At 40.4% G+C, this 15029-nt stretch overlaps 1 protein-coding gene across 3 annotated transcripts in view; it reads right to left on the reverse strand.

Annotated features, from left to right (window-relative positions):
* Positions 1–15029, reverse strand: part of RARS2 (arginyl-tRNA synthetase 2, mitochondrial) — a 49730-nt gene that overhangs the window by 24172 nt on the left and 10529 nt on the right. For 2 of the 3 annotated variants that reach the window (XM_068937742.1, XM_068937743.1), the window contains exons 6-11: positions 14398–14453; positions 12783–12866; positions 7545–7621; positions 4056–4211; positions 2073–2179; positions 1375–1470 (exon numbers count right to left, since the gene is read on the reverse strand). In XM_068937742.1, coding sequence (XP_068793843.1) covers positions 1375–1470; positions 2073–2179; positions 4056–4211; positions 7545–7621; positions 12783–12866; positions 14398–14453 — 576 coding nt within the window. The remainder of the gene's footprint in view (positions 1–1374; positions 1471–2072; positions 2180–4055; positions 4212–7544; positions 7622–12782; positions 12867–14397; positions 14454–15029) is intronic. The other variant, XM_068937744.1, reaches the window with a different exon arrangement.

Below are 15029 nucleotides of genomic sequence, written 5' to 3' on the forward strand. Positions count from 1 at the left end.
ATGGGTCACAGAGACCCAATCGTCAGTGGTGCCAGCAACCAGGCTGAGGGTACACATGTGTGTGATCACCAGCGAACATCAAGCCACACTAGCCAGTGAGTAGATCAGGAGGCTTGGGAGCCAGAGAGCAGTGTGTGTGTGTGTGTCTGTGTGTGTGTGTGTGTGTGTGTGTCTGTGTGTGTCTAAGGATGGGGCACCTGAAGAGCTGGCTGCAAGAGAAACCACAGGGTCTAGGCCAACTGTCAGAGACACCATAAGGTATGGTGATTGACAGATACCCATTTGCCTATGTATGTCTCTTATGTCTCTGCATGGGAGGCAACAGGGTAGACTGAGGATCCAGGACTGTGCAACTAAGCTCAGTAACTGCAGGGATCATGTGCGCAGGTGTGTCCAAGCAAGTGGACTGGAGCTCACATGCCCAGGTGCAAGCAGCCAGGGGATTAGGTAGCCCAGGGGCCAACTACGGGGTAGACTGAGTGTCTAAGTCCAGCTACTGTACTACATTGTATATATGTAAATATTTCACAGTAATGCACCTTCATCCTCATCAGCCAGAGAGGGGAACAAGATGAGGCTGTCTGTGTTTAGGTGAGTGCTGAGCGTTTCTGTTCATGCTGTTCTGTGTGGCCAGCCATATGTATACGCATATTGCATACCTGTGTTTGTCTGCGCGCCTACTTGTAATACGTGCTCAGCCCCACTGCTGGTTCGACCCGGGGGCATGAAGCTGCGGCAGCCTCACCTCTATTGGCCTACCATATTCAGCAACGTCCTAACGCTCCGCATCGACCCCAGCTTATCTCTAGTACCTTCATCCTGAAAAGTTGTTCACACAGTTTACCCTGAGGGGTAGCCATTTGGTTTATTGATATTACTGGCCCAGACAAACCGTTAAGACTTTTTTGCTGAAGTACCCAAGAGGAATTTTAGGATACTGATGAAAAGGCAAGAATATAGTGATAAAACTGATGATACTGTGCAGCCATTGGTTTCTGCATCACACATTGTCATTAAACATTATAAGCAAAGGTCCTTCTAAAACCCTCACTATTGGCATTTATTTACTAGGTGAAGAGAAGGCGGCTTTGTTTTCAAGGAAGTAGCTGGAGAAAACATTACTATTTATGGAAAGAAGAAATTTAGAAATGGCTGTTTGAGGGGAGGAAAAGTATTTAAAAACAACTTTTTTCCTAAGCTATTTCTGTCCTATCACAGTTACGTCGCCAGTTTCAGTACCAACTACTCACTAGTCAAGCTGTCCCATCCCAGAAATAAAATGCTTCAAAATCTGTACCATCAGTTACAAACGTACTTGTGCACAAGAGTTCGCTAACAAAATAAACCCCAATAAGCACAAAGCGATTTACTTACCTTGTTATATACAGAGATGACCCATCACTACGCATGACAGTGGCAAATGATGAGAGGTCTTTCTTTTCTGAGACATCCACAATTCCTGTCCCTTTCCTGTAATTTGACAAAAAACACTGAAGTAACTGCAAGTCAGATCTGAAATACAGGTAATTCTGGGAAGACGGAGGTCAAAAGCAAACCTCTAGTCATGCCACCCCAATAACTTTGGGCAATCTCATTCTTTCTTTTGAATGACTGTCTCCTTTAAGTCTTTTCGAAAACTATACCTTTAGCCTTGTTCTGCTGATGTCAGAGAGCTGCCTGCACACATTCTGGTGCGTTCTATGACTATAGCTTCTATCCCAGGTACGATAGGTGCACATCAGGGCAAAGATCTCATCCAAGTTAAATGAGAAACAGCACATGCAGCTACCAAACTAATCAACAGCCTAACAGGCCATTAGGAATTGACCACTGTCACTGAACCCATTTTGGCATTGCCAGGCTTCTGTGCTGGCTACAAGAAAACCACAAATTTAATTTTTTAGGTGTTGCACAAATCATGTTGGTCTTCTATGAGAACAGCTACTGAAACCACCTAAAGAAAACACGCCTTTAGATTACATTATACACATACCTCATTCATCATCTCTCATTTGAAACACAGCTGAAATGTAAAGGAAAACAAAACAATAGACTGAATAATCAGGTCATACGTTGTTTTCTGAAGGAGTCCTTTTTCCTCCAACATCTTCAGAACTTCCTGCGACTTCTCTTGATAAAATGATTCTCCAGAATACTCATCAAAGTGCACTCCTAGTCGCTGAAAGGAAAGAATATCAAAGAAAGGAAACACGGTTAGACTGAGGCTAATCATTTCTTAAGTCAAGTCAGATGACAGGTCTGTGTCACAAGCCAGAGAGAGAGAGCAAAGATGGACTTTTTCCCAGGAAATGTCACTGTGTTGTTAAATAGAAAGGATGTTTGGATTTTGACTTAATCTAATTTTGCATTACAGTTAATCTCCCTGAGTTGCATATAGCATTAGATATGCTGTTACATGAGAAATTAAGAGTAAACTGAAGACAGTGCTCAGTATAAAAATTCCGAGGTAGTTCATTAACTGGCTGAAAGGGAGAAAACAGCAGGCCACACTGCAGGTGAAACCGGTGAGCTGCAGAGAAGTTATCTGGTCTTGAAACTAATCCCTTTTTAAAATGATACTAAAACAAAAATAATAAAAAACTGCTCATAAACTTTGTTCAGCGCAAAGAAATCACCATTACTAGGGGGGGCTGAGAGTACCTCTAGGAGTGATAGGTTAACCTTAACTGCTAAAACATGGTGACATTTAATAGTACAAAGGACAATATTTTTAGCTGAGGACAACAGAACTGTCAGTCCATCAGCTAGATACTTATCAGTTGGGAGAGAAATTGGGAGAGATCTGGCTGCAATAGTCATCACGTGATTAATGATGAGTGACCATCATGATGCAGCTGCACATACAGCCCAATATTGCATTTACTCTAAGAGGTCAGGTTTCCAGTAGAATTATCAAGAGCGTGTCTTGCTTAGGAGACCTTAACTTGGAGCACTTGGCATGAATTCAGTTATACGTTTCAGGAAAGACATTAAAACACAGCCAGGCTACTTGGACTACTGGAGCAGAGAGGGACCACTTTACTTTAACCTTGCAAAACAAGGATGAAAGAAGACACGACCATTTTCTGTGAATTCACAGAACGGAGGGAGATGGAGAAATACTATTTGAAATAAAGAATAATGCGAGCAGAATGAAGTGGTATAAAACTAGTCATGAATTCTTTGGAGCTGAAAATTAGAAAAAAAAAAAAAGCCTAAAACCATCAAAACTGGGTATAACATTCCAGAATCTCATTGCAAGAACGTGGGAAAGTAAAACCCTAGCTGGGCCTCAGATGGTTCCTAAGATTTTATAGTATTAATACCAAGAGACTGGTTTCAATGGTGGAAGGTGCACGTCAGTCCTGTTTCCCAAATCATAACACTCATTCTGTGGCCAACAGCACAAACTTCTTCCGTGAAGCAGTGCACAACTCCATTCTTGAGATTAGAGTGTACAATAGATGGTCGTATATTAGTTGTACTCTACCTGCAGGTAACTTATGCACTGATTACTACTGTAAATTCCAGTTGCTATAATTTCTTACACTCAATATAACGTGCAACATACAACAGCTCTGCATTAGAACATTAGATCAGAAATGTGAAAACAGAGTTATCGCCCAGTAACACTTATAATACATAAATCGTTAAATTGCTGCTGACTTCAAACATAAAACAGAACTGAATAATATTTATCTGACATCGATTTGCTTTGTTGCTTAGCACCACACTCCCAGCTTCAGGGATTTGGAGAAGGGAGAGCTGGTCAAATGGCCAATTAGATGGAGTCCATTAAACAAACTACCATGCTTTTTCCAAATAGGGCCACAAGCTGGCATATTTAGACATACCTCCTCCCTAACACTGTTAACTTACTGTAAAGGTAATGAATTGACAACACTATAGCAGCCTCTATTTCTGAGTTGGTTCACTGCTTGGCACTCTCTTGGATGGAAAAGTGCTATGCAGTGTACATTATGAGACTGATGGAGCAACAGATAAAAGATGATCATTTTACCGACGATACAGAAAAGGCAGTGGATGATTTGCACCTTATAAATCTGGATGTATTCTTCAATACTGAAGCTTCTAAATTGTTTCCAAAGTGACAACGTCTGCTCATCATGTTCTTCCAGTTTTCTAAAGAAATCCTTAGCCAGCCTTTTTGTGTTTTCATCTTCTGCTGTTTTATTAATCTGTACATACACCTAAAATATAATGGCATTGAAAATGTTGTAGAAGTATAATCCTCTCCTCAAATAAACATAAGCAGAATAAGTTCTACAATAACAGTACAAATAGGTTTAAAGACGACATTTTACATCTCAAAAACGTAAAGCTGTTTAAAGGAGGACATACCCTATTTAAAGAATGAATGAATAGTTCAAACTCCAATACGAAAACGTGCAGCTTATCCTGAACTAAGACAGTAATGCCATACTTTCTTACTAGTGTTACTATGATCCTCTTCTTAACCTTGAAAAAAGTGCAGCAGCAGAATATGCAAGAATTGATTTATGCATACAAGGAAAACCATCATAGAGTCTTAAAACGGAGACTGTTATCACAGTTATCACCATGTTGGTATATGTAACAATGCACAGTCTGAAAACGGGCTGCAGGTGAAGCATCAAGAACCGAGATGGATCCAACCTTCAGAAGTTCCAAGGAAACAGCTCAGATCCCAAAGCCACTTACTTATCCTAGCCCTCATACTAACATGTGCTGCCTCTGTATGGCTGGAGTCAAGCATATGAATGTCAGCATCTGACTAGAAACACACACATGAATGGTCAGTTTGCTAAAAGCATTACAAACAGTTGTATTAGCCAACCTTACATGTGTACATTGAATTTGGCTCTCCTGTTCATTAACAAATTCCTTTACATCCTAGAAGGTCAAATGTTTGCCCAGACTGCAAATCCTTTCTCCTCAGATGTAATATTTTGAAAGCCCATAGAAAAGTTTTTAAAAAGTTAAAGGACTATGTCAAAATAATTAAATTAATTAGTGGTTACACAAGGTATTTAGACCTAAATAGTTCAACACAGATTAACTTTTAAGTCTTTGTAAGAGAGTTTTGGTCTCCAAACCATTGCAATCTTAATATCAAATAAAAACTTCCTGCAACGTTCGGACAATGAGTTAGCCAACAATACCTTTCTCTGATGGGTTCAGCCTAAAAAAAGCTCCCACAGCTAAACACTCTTGAACTTTTCCCCTTCCTTTTGCATCCCAAGATTTTCAGAGATGGAGCTTAACAGACAGTACTGCTGACAAGCCTCAAAGATTAAATGTTTGTTTAGTTCTGCCATGAGAAAGAAATGTAAAGTACAGGAAAAATTCAACTCTTTCCAAGAACAATTCTCCCTCTCCCTCCAATGATAGCTTCATATATTGCAACAAATCCTCCCCCAGCCTGTAATTTTATAAAGCAAAATTAATGCAAAAGACATACTTGCATCTGACTCCTGACCAGAATGGAAGGTGCAAAGCTGATTAGAAAAGTACATTCACCCATATGTTAATTTACATAGAAACTTTGCCATGGAATTTTTCCTGTTAAACAACCTATACGTGAGATTAGTTTCACACCACAGCAGAAAGACACTACTTTGAAACTCATGTCAGTATTTGATATAAATCAAGAACACTGTTGAACAAACAGTTAAAAATTAGGAACATATGAAAAATTGTCCTTTATTGTCAGACAACTACTTTGTTAGCTATAACAGCTAGACTGAATACCGCTCTAAATCTGAAGGTACATTTTTTTTAGGTCATAAACCTACATGTTGAAATAGATGGTATTTTAAAGTTTTAGTGCAAAATTCAAGTATCTTTAAAATCACAAGAACAGACTGAAATTACAAATGAAAATCAAATAATGTGCAGCAATACATAACCACAAAATATGACTAAAACCCACATACCAAATCACTTGGAGGACAGATGGGGAAGGAGGAAAAAAAAAGTGTAAGTGCATCATTTCTTGTCGTCTCTTGAAAATCAGTCCCATAGCTCTAAACACCTCTAAGCTGAGAATCTGTTTATTTCCTTGAGCAGGCCTCAGGGATGATGGAACAAGCAAACAAAATTTATCTATGTCAAAGAAGCTGACAGACTCAGAAGCAGCTATTCCGTCATATGAACAATCTGCCTAATAGGTATCTAATTGTAGTATATCTGAGCGTTCAAACACTTTGCTCCTGAGCCAATCAATGGATTCATATGAAACAGTTACCCCCTGTGACTTAGCATCCAAATGCCAGCATTACTAATAGCTCCCATATTCAGCTCAGAGAGTAAAGTACAGCTTGGCTTTGTACTAGAGAACACCTCATAGTGCCTCACAAGAGCCTTGGGCAAGCCTCAAAACATTTGAAATGCTTTCTTTTGAAGGATGAGGGCTGAAACATTAGCCATGCGGAAAATTTTGTCCATCTGGCTTTACAGTGGCTGAATTTGTACAGGTAAGTACCATAATGCATATTCTCTCACTTCTGATAACGTATCATGTACGTGTTATACCCAACATGTGTTGTCAATCAAAGACCACTTACAAGTATCAAAAGGCTCACCAAAGCTTTTTGCTCATTGCACTGTATGAAACAAGAAGTGTTCTACGTAGCCATAGAGAGGTGAATATAAACACTAACTCATACGATCTAGGCATATTTGGATGGAGCAAATCAACATCCAGAACGCCATTATCACTGAATAAACAAGACTTGCTCAACAGCCACAAGCCTTATTACAAATCTGGAGAACCTAGTGGGTCAGTTTTGCTCCCAGATGCAGAGAGATGCAACCTGTAACACTTGCCCCATGCTGTCCTGGAGAGCAACCTCCTGCAAGAAAACAGTCCCACTGTCAAAAGGAATCTCCTGAATGTCTGTCAGCATAAGTTGCACCTTCTACTGGTCCTGGCTCTCTTTTACACTCTTGAAAGAAAACAGATGATTCTGCAGAGTCAGAACAGCATTCTGAAAATGACAGCCACTCCTTGTTACCTGTGTGTGTTTAGGCTCCATATTAGATACAAAACATCTTAAAAGATCCTTTACCCTACCACAGCGCATGGTGTATTGAGCAATGGAAATTAAACATTACTTATTCTAAGATATTATCAACAAGTGGATTCTACATCACAGTGGGAACGGATACAGCTGTTTACTATGGCATTAGATGCAAGACTTCATTTCCATTGCAGCTACCACAGTGACCTCAATGGTCACTTAAACCCAACAAAAGTAGTTGATGTATTTGTACTGGTATAGCTGCTTGTGGCAGGAACAGACAGCCACAACACAGGCTAAGTATCCACACAGTTACCTGCCTCTTGGGGTGTTTTTTTTTCAACTTACTGAAATCTGTCTGTACTGCCATGGCCAGGTTATCAAAAGGATTTTAAAAAAGTAGTTTAAATCCAACGTGAGTGTCTCATCATGACCCTGTAGACACAGCATTCTCTACAAAGTTAACAGCTAAGATAAATGGACTGTCCTCTTAAGTCCTTAGAGGATCTTCTCTGAACTTACCTCAACAAGGTGTTCTAAAGGATTGGATTTTAGTTTTTCGTTGTTGCCAAACTGTTGGAAACCAACACCCAGTAAGCCTTAAACAACAATTAAATGCAGAGTTAGATAATAGCCCAGAGTGCATTGCTCTCACGATTAAATTGTTTTCATAAACAAGTCTTATGAAATAATAAAATAATAAAACAAATACCTTACATACTTAAGCAGTATAATAGTGTCTGCTGTAAGAACAAATCAAAAGCATAACCTATTCCAATGCATGAAAAAAAAAAATCCTATAATAGCTAGAAACTAGTATGAAATACTATGTTGGTTTTCCAGTTTCTCTCATCATAAATGCCAGAATTCATGCCACCGGACGTGTACAGAAACTATCTTTTACGTAGCAACCAGCTATAAATGTGAAACCACACAGCACAATGTGTCCAACAACGGAACACACCCCAAAACTCCCTTCTTTTGTTTTCTTCCTTAGGAATTACCATTTCAAGCACAGCAAAAAGGCGGACAGAACGGGGTATTCCACATACCACTCATGCAATATTTTCAAGGGAACATTTTGCTGCATGCTGAGAATTTGCAGCATTTTTAATATATTCCCAAAAGACATCTGAAAGAGCAAGAAATTCAAATCCTAGTTTTACTTTCTAAATCAAAAAAACCCATTAACCCATTTAGTAGTCTATCAATATTAACTCCATAGCCTCTTAAGATTATTTGAGGCTTCTTTTAAGGCCATCTCTTCCCTTTGAGATGACAAGAACCAGGACTGGTGTGAAGATAGCATCTGAAGAATGGCTATACAGGCATCCCTTTGAAAAGGCCTCTGCAGCTAACAAATAACGCTATCTCGAGAACTTGTCTGTTCCCTCTTGGAAACTGATTACGATAGAAATCGTCAATTGACTTAGGTAAGAAAAACAAATTAGAGTTCAGGAAATAAAATGAGTCTGAAGCTACTCAAATAGAGTTTCTCTAAGGGTAACTTGTTCTGTGACCAATTAGAGATTGATTTCCTAATGATTTATCTTAGGTATTAGGGCACACACACATCCCCCTTTTCAAGGCTGCCTGCAAGCTCCAACCTTCAGCAATACTTCCAGTTTTACCTGAATCCAAATACATCCTTCCATATGTTTCCATACTTCCCAAAATAGTCCCAGCCCCTTGCTATGCTTACTGAATGTTGGCAAGATGCAGCATGTGTTGGGACTGATTCTGACTTATATTTGCTGACTGCTTAGCTGGCAGGCTAAACACAGCAGTTAACTTTCTCTCCCAGAGGGCACTAGTCTATCTCTATCCCTACCCTGCTGCTAAGGATGACAAACAAAGAAATTTGTTCTTCGAGACATTTCTCTCTGTCAGATCTGACTGAAGTTTGCCAACAGTTTTATTAGGAACAAAAACTTATTAGGAGCACAAACACAGATTGACATACAGAGAGAATGACTGCGTAAGCTTTTCTTGCACAGAATGGTTGAGGTTGGAAGGGACCTCTGGAGATCATCTAGTCCAACCCCTCTGCTCAAGCAGGGTCATCTAGAGCGTGTTGCCCGGGACCCTGTCCAGATGGCTTTTGAACATCTCCAGGGAAGGAGACTCCACAACCTCCCTGCACAACCTGTGGCAGCGCTCTGTCACTCTCACAGTGAAGAAGTTTTTCCTCGTGTTCCGATGGAACTGCCTGTGGTTCAGTTTCTGCCTGTTGCCTCTTGTCCTGCCGCTGGGCACCACAGAGAAGAGTCTGGCCCCGTCCTCTTGGCACCCTCCCTTCAGATACTTGTGCACAATGAAAGGGGATCTCAGTCTTCTCTTCTCCAGGCTGAACAGGCCCAGCTCTCGCAGCCTTCCCTCATAGGAGAGATGCTCCAGTCCCTCGAATCATCTTTGTAGCCCTCCGCTGCACTCTTTCCAGGAGCGCCACGTCGCTCTTGTAGTGGGGAGCCCAGAACTGGGCACGGCACTCCAGGGGAGGCCTCCTCAGGGCTGAGCAGAGGGGCAGGATCACCTCCCTCGACCTGCTGGGACAAGGGCACATTGCTGGCTCATGGTCAACTGGTTGTTCACCAGGACACTCCCAGGTCCTTCTCTGCAGAGCTGCTTTCCAGCAGGTCAGACCCAGCCTGTCCTGGTGCCTGGGGTTCTTCCTCCCCAGGGGCAGGACCTTGCACTTGCCTGTGTTGAACTGCAGGAGGTTCCTCTCCGCCCAGCTCTCCAGCCTGTCCAGGTCCCTCTGAAGGGCAGCACAGCCTTCTGGTGGGTCAGCCACTCCTTCCCAGTTTTGTGTCATCAGCAAACTTGCTGAGGGTGCGCTCTGTGCCTTCCTCCAGGTCATCGATGAATACGCTGAACAAGACTGGACCCAGGACTGACCCCCGGGGGACACCACTAGCTACAGGCCTCCAAATAGACTCTGCACCACTGACCACAACCCTCTGAGCTCGGCCATCCAGCCAGTTCTCAATCCACCTCTCTGTCCACTCGTCTAGCCCACACTTCCCGAGTTTCCCTAGGAGGATGTGATGGGAGACAGTGTCCAAAGCCTTGCTCAAGTCCAGGCAGACAACATCCACTGCTCACTGCTCTGCCCTCATCTACCCAGCCAGTCATTCCCTCAGAGAAGGCCATCAGGCCATCAGGTCAAGCCTGACTTCCCTTTGGTGAAGGCATGCTGACTGCTCCTGATCACCTTCTTGTCCTCCATGTGCTTAGTGAGGACCTCCAGGATCAGCTGCTCCATCACCTTTCCAGGGCTGGAGGTGAGGCTGACAGTTTCCTGGCTCCTCCTCCTTGCCCTTTTTGAAGGCTGGAGTGACACTGGCTTTCTTCCAGTCCTCAGGCACCTCTCCTGTTCCCCAGGACCTTTCCAAGATGATGGAGAGTGGCCTAGCAGTAACATCCACCAGCTCCCTCACCACTTTGTTACCTTAAGAAACCTGCCCAAAACCTGCTTCAGAGTTGACAACACCTTTGCCATGTTTCAGCAGAACAAAATTTCAATTATTACGTTTTAAAGGCTTTGACAATAGCAGTTTTAGTAAAAATGCTGACAGATCATTAATTACAGAGGACTGTTATAATATCCCTATGCTATAATATCTCAGTGCTCCACAGAATTATTTGTAATTATAATAAAAACCTGCCAGATATTTGGGCTGAGCCAGCACATAGAAAGAGGGGAGCATCCATTTTGAAAGCAACAGTTGGAACTACTAGTTCAAAAGTATGATTGTAACAGCTGTGCTACGGATAACAGACTCACATGGTAATAACATGCCTTGTCATCTTCATACTTTCAGGAAACTTTGCATTGCTATATAAATAAATATTCCTGATATTCAGACTTATGAGCATAATTTAATATCTTCAAAGACAGAGTGGATGAAGTCAGTTGAGAAGTCAACTACACTGTATTTCTTTGCTTAATTGTCCTTGCCACATTCACTACACAAGACCATATGATAAAACTAGATCTAAGGGACAAAAACAAATGAATGAAATATGCAACGATGAAATTAATTTAATTTTCGGTAAACTCATCGTATATTCAATTCCTATGACACAAATCAGAAGTGGAGTGAAGCTCAGCTAAAAAATAATGTTTGATGAGAAACAGAATCAGGAATGAAGGATGTGTGGAGGAAATAATTTGACAAAGGGAAAAAATAACCTATTACTGCCCTCACAGTCATAAAAATGTTCAATTCAACTGTCTAAAAGGCAGGAATTTACTTTAAAATGGAAGATGAGTAGAACTGAACACATTTTAGTTATATTATATACACCGCTGAATCTGAATACAGAGATGGAGTAGAAGTAGGATTTCTGCTAAATTTTTAACCCAGCTAAGTTCCTAAAGCTCACTCACTGGCATCGCCATAAACAGTTGTACCAGCACAACTGAAGGGGGCAGCAGTAAGGGCTGGAATTAGCAAAAGTTACTGCTTGATATCGATTTGGCTTTGTTTGCCATTTAAAAATAAATATATTGGCACTGTTTTCACAACCCACTGCAAAAGAAGTGGGGCAGTTTTATAGTTACCGCAGGTATACCAGCTTTCAAGAACAAGGAAGTGGGCGCGATTTTTTGTTTAATGCCAAAAGTGTTTCAAAATTAGCTGGGGAGGAGAGAGGGGAAATCAGAAGTAGAGAAAGGAGTATGAGTCAATTTCAAACGTAAAACTAACAACAGACATTAACAAACGACTCTTATGGATGAGTCAATTGCCTTACAAGAGGAATATTTACAAATCTAGTAACCACACAAAAACGCTCGCTCATCAGGGAATAAATATTGACCCATGCTGGGTTGCACGTAAGAGGATTTTTCAGTCCTCACTATCTGGTGGACAGTTCAGAGGAGGTAGGAATGTGTTTGTGTGTCCACAGGCAAGCATGCAAGAGTGAGATGACAGTCTTCTGGAGCTTATTTATTTGCATCTTCTCCCTCCTACACACCTCTTTCTTGCAATATTTTAATGGGGAAACTGAATATTTTGGGGAAGTTTTTGTGTATCTTTGATATAGAAACTCCCTGGGCCTCAACCTGCCAAAAATATAGTTTCTGTGCAAGTTAGTTATACTCTATGAATAATGACTTACACTTTCCAGAGGAAACAAACAAAAACAAAAAAACCCACAACACACAAAAACATGACCAAATACAGAATAAGAATATACATTTCTTTACAACTGTTCTACTGTTATGTGTACAGGTGTGGCACAGGTTAGCAAGCTTACTATTCCTCAATTGTTGCATATGCAAAATCTGAATAAGGAAGACAGTATCACAGTAGACATGCAACAGCTATGACTGTCATGTTCAGCACTTTATCTAGAGGCAGCAGCAGCAGCCCGGTCAGCTACTAGGTCTTCCCAAGTATAAGCAGAACTCTTAGAAAATATTTATGCTGCCCTTTAAAAATAAACCTCAGATAACCCAAATGAAATCACAGAGAGAAGCTACTGAGGAACAGGGGGCTTGCTGGGTAAATTTCTTCCTGTATTGCTTCCACAGTAGTATAGCTCATGCTGCTCAAGAATCAGTCTGGGTTGTTTTGCTCATATTTTGAGAACGTTACTTCTCAAATAAGACTACGTTACATGCATGGAAATACAGTATTACTCTTTATGAACCCAGGGTGAACTCAATTTGCCTGCAGAAAAAGAAGGTGGAATCCTAGACCACGTCATACAGTAGAAAAGGGAATACAAGAAATCAAAATCGAAACATACCAAACTGCATGCCCCAGTCACCAAGGTAATTTATTCTTGTTACTTGATGTCCCAATGCAACTTTGAGATTTGCTATGAAATTTCCTGGTAAAGAATCAAAATTAGCATTAATTTTTCAAAGCATTAGACATTCTCTCATCCCAACAGACTGGTTTTCTGTTTTTGTTATGACCCGCTTCTGCTTTCCCTCTTCATTTTGAACACAGTCAGATTAATTACTCTATAGAATGTGCTAGAATTCTTCAAAGCTACAGGCAACAACCTTCTGAGCAGGAGAAGGGTTGTGCATTTGATAGGTGCTGTAAAGTATCTCATACCGTGGTGATCAAACATACACGTGCATATGTGTATGCACACACCGCAAAGTATGTGAACACGAAAAACACTTTTTATAGTCTCTCTATATCCTCATAAAAAGTGTGGTAGCATACATGATTCCTCTTTTATAGTCACGCAGCCTCATACTAGCAGGTTAAGTACTCAAATTCACAAACTCCTGTTACCTGTGAAACTAAATAGAGAACATTAAGTCCTGGATCTCTGTATAACGCTAGAGCAGGAGTGAACTCTACACTTAACGCACCACATGCCTGATATGGTCCAAACTTACCATAACCCATGAGCACTTCTTGGTTTGCACTTTTATTACAACAAAACCCCTCCATTGCTCTCCTCTGCTTAGCTGTATCACACAAGTACAAAGAAGAAATATTCACTTTCCTACTTCTGTTTTCCTGTGCTTCAAGGGCACTGTTTAATTACAATATTGATATAGAAAGGTACAGAAAGTTTTCTCTTCTCCTGTTATTGTAATAACACATTATAGCTTGCCATCACTTTCTGTTCCATTCACGGTATTCAGTCCACTTATTTTCTGTTGTACGGACATTGATCTACAGAATTTTTTTTTGAAAGTTGATCTTTACAGGAAAGGATGTAGAAAGAGAGGATGATCAGCCAAAACCCCCATCCCATAGTTTGATCCCATAACTTGATACAGTTACGCATGACATATTAAATACAATTAATTATTAATATTTTAACTCCACAGATGCTTTTAGCATCTTCTGCCAATAACCTACTACTTTTTATAATGAGAGATGGAAAGTCCAGGGAGAAGAGAGAACTAATGGCTTCCATATGCCATTAGAGTACTGAACAATAAACTAATTAATTGTTCCATTAGAGATGACAGTCTGTGTTAGTAATACTGGCGTAAAGTAATTAAAATACAAAAGCAAACTTTTCATAAGACCACTGCTAAAACATAACAACCTGACTTCTCCACAGTCCAGCACAAACTAGAAATTTAAAGTTCAAAGGTCTCTCAAAACACCTCAGTGAAAACTGCCATGGGTATCTTTGCTGAACAATTTTAAACTGCTTCATTTAATGTTCGCAGGCATAAAACTATATTATGTGCGACTTAATAAATCTTCCAGCAACAAATCATAGTCTTGTCTTTGCTGCTTGATGAGTAAAAGGTTTTTAATTAGCGAGTTGAACTTGAAACACCCACTCCACTAGGAGAACGAAACGTCAGCAGCGTTCCCCTGTCAAGTTAAACATGAAGACAAAAAAAAGTCCTGTAGGTCACAGTTAAATGCTTACTTACCTATTATTGTGGAACGCAAGTGTCCTACGTGAAACTTTTTGGCAATGTTAGGGGAGCTGTAATAAATTTCCACAAATAATGTTTGTTCAGTGTACAAAGTAAGATTGCCAGATCAAAAGATTCAGTCAAAGGTTTTCAACTTGCGTACAGCAAAATAACTGATATAAAATCAGTTTTCAATATTCCTTTAAAACTCCCTGATTAGCTTCTGATCCAAAGAGCAAAGCTTTCTATCCAATCAATTTTCCCTCCTATATAAGTTAATAACCAGTGTTACTTGTGTGGGGGAGGGGGAATAGATGGACAAACAAACAACAAACAAACAACTATGCAGGTAACAAAAGACTTGAATTATCTTCTTACTTTCTGCATGTTTTGGCAAAATAGATTACTATCCTCACACCTTCACTAGAGACAAATCTGACACCAGAACACGGGACTTTGTCTACAAGAATCAGTAACTACAATCAAGCATTCTTCAAACAGTGTTCTCTTTAAGGCTTGTAAATGGTATATCTTCATGCCAACAAACTCCAACATTGCTTTTTAATGTGAATGTCTTGTTTAGTTTATTGTTTGCATTTCAGTTCAGTTTAAATTTATTCCTACTGGTATATTATTAGTCAGTCTTA

Source organism: Struthio camelus, chromosome 3 (assembly GCF_040807025.1).
Source record: "Struthio camelus isolate bStrCam1 chromosome 3, bStrCam1.hap1, whole genome shotgun sequence".
NCBI lineage: Eukaryota > Metazoa > Chordata > Aves > Struthioniformes > Struthionidae > Struthio > Struthio camelus.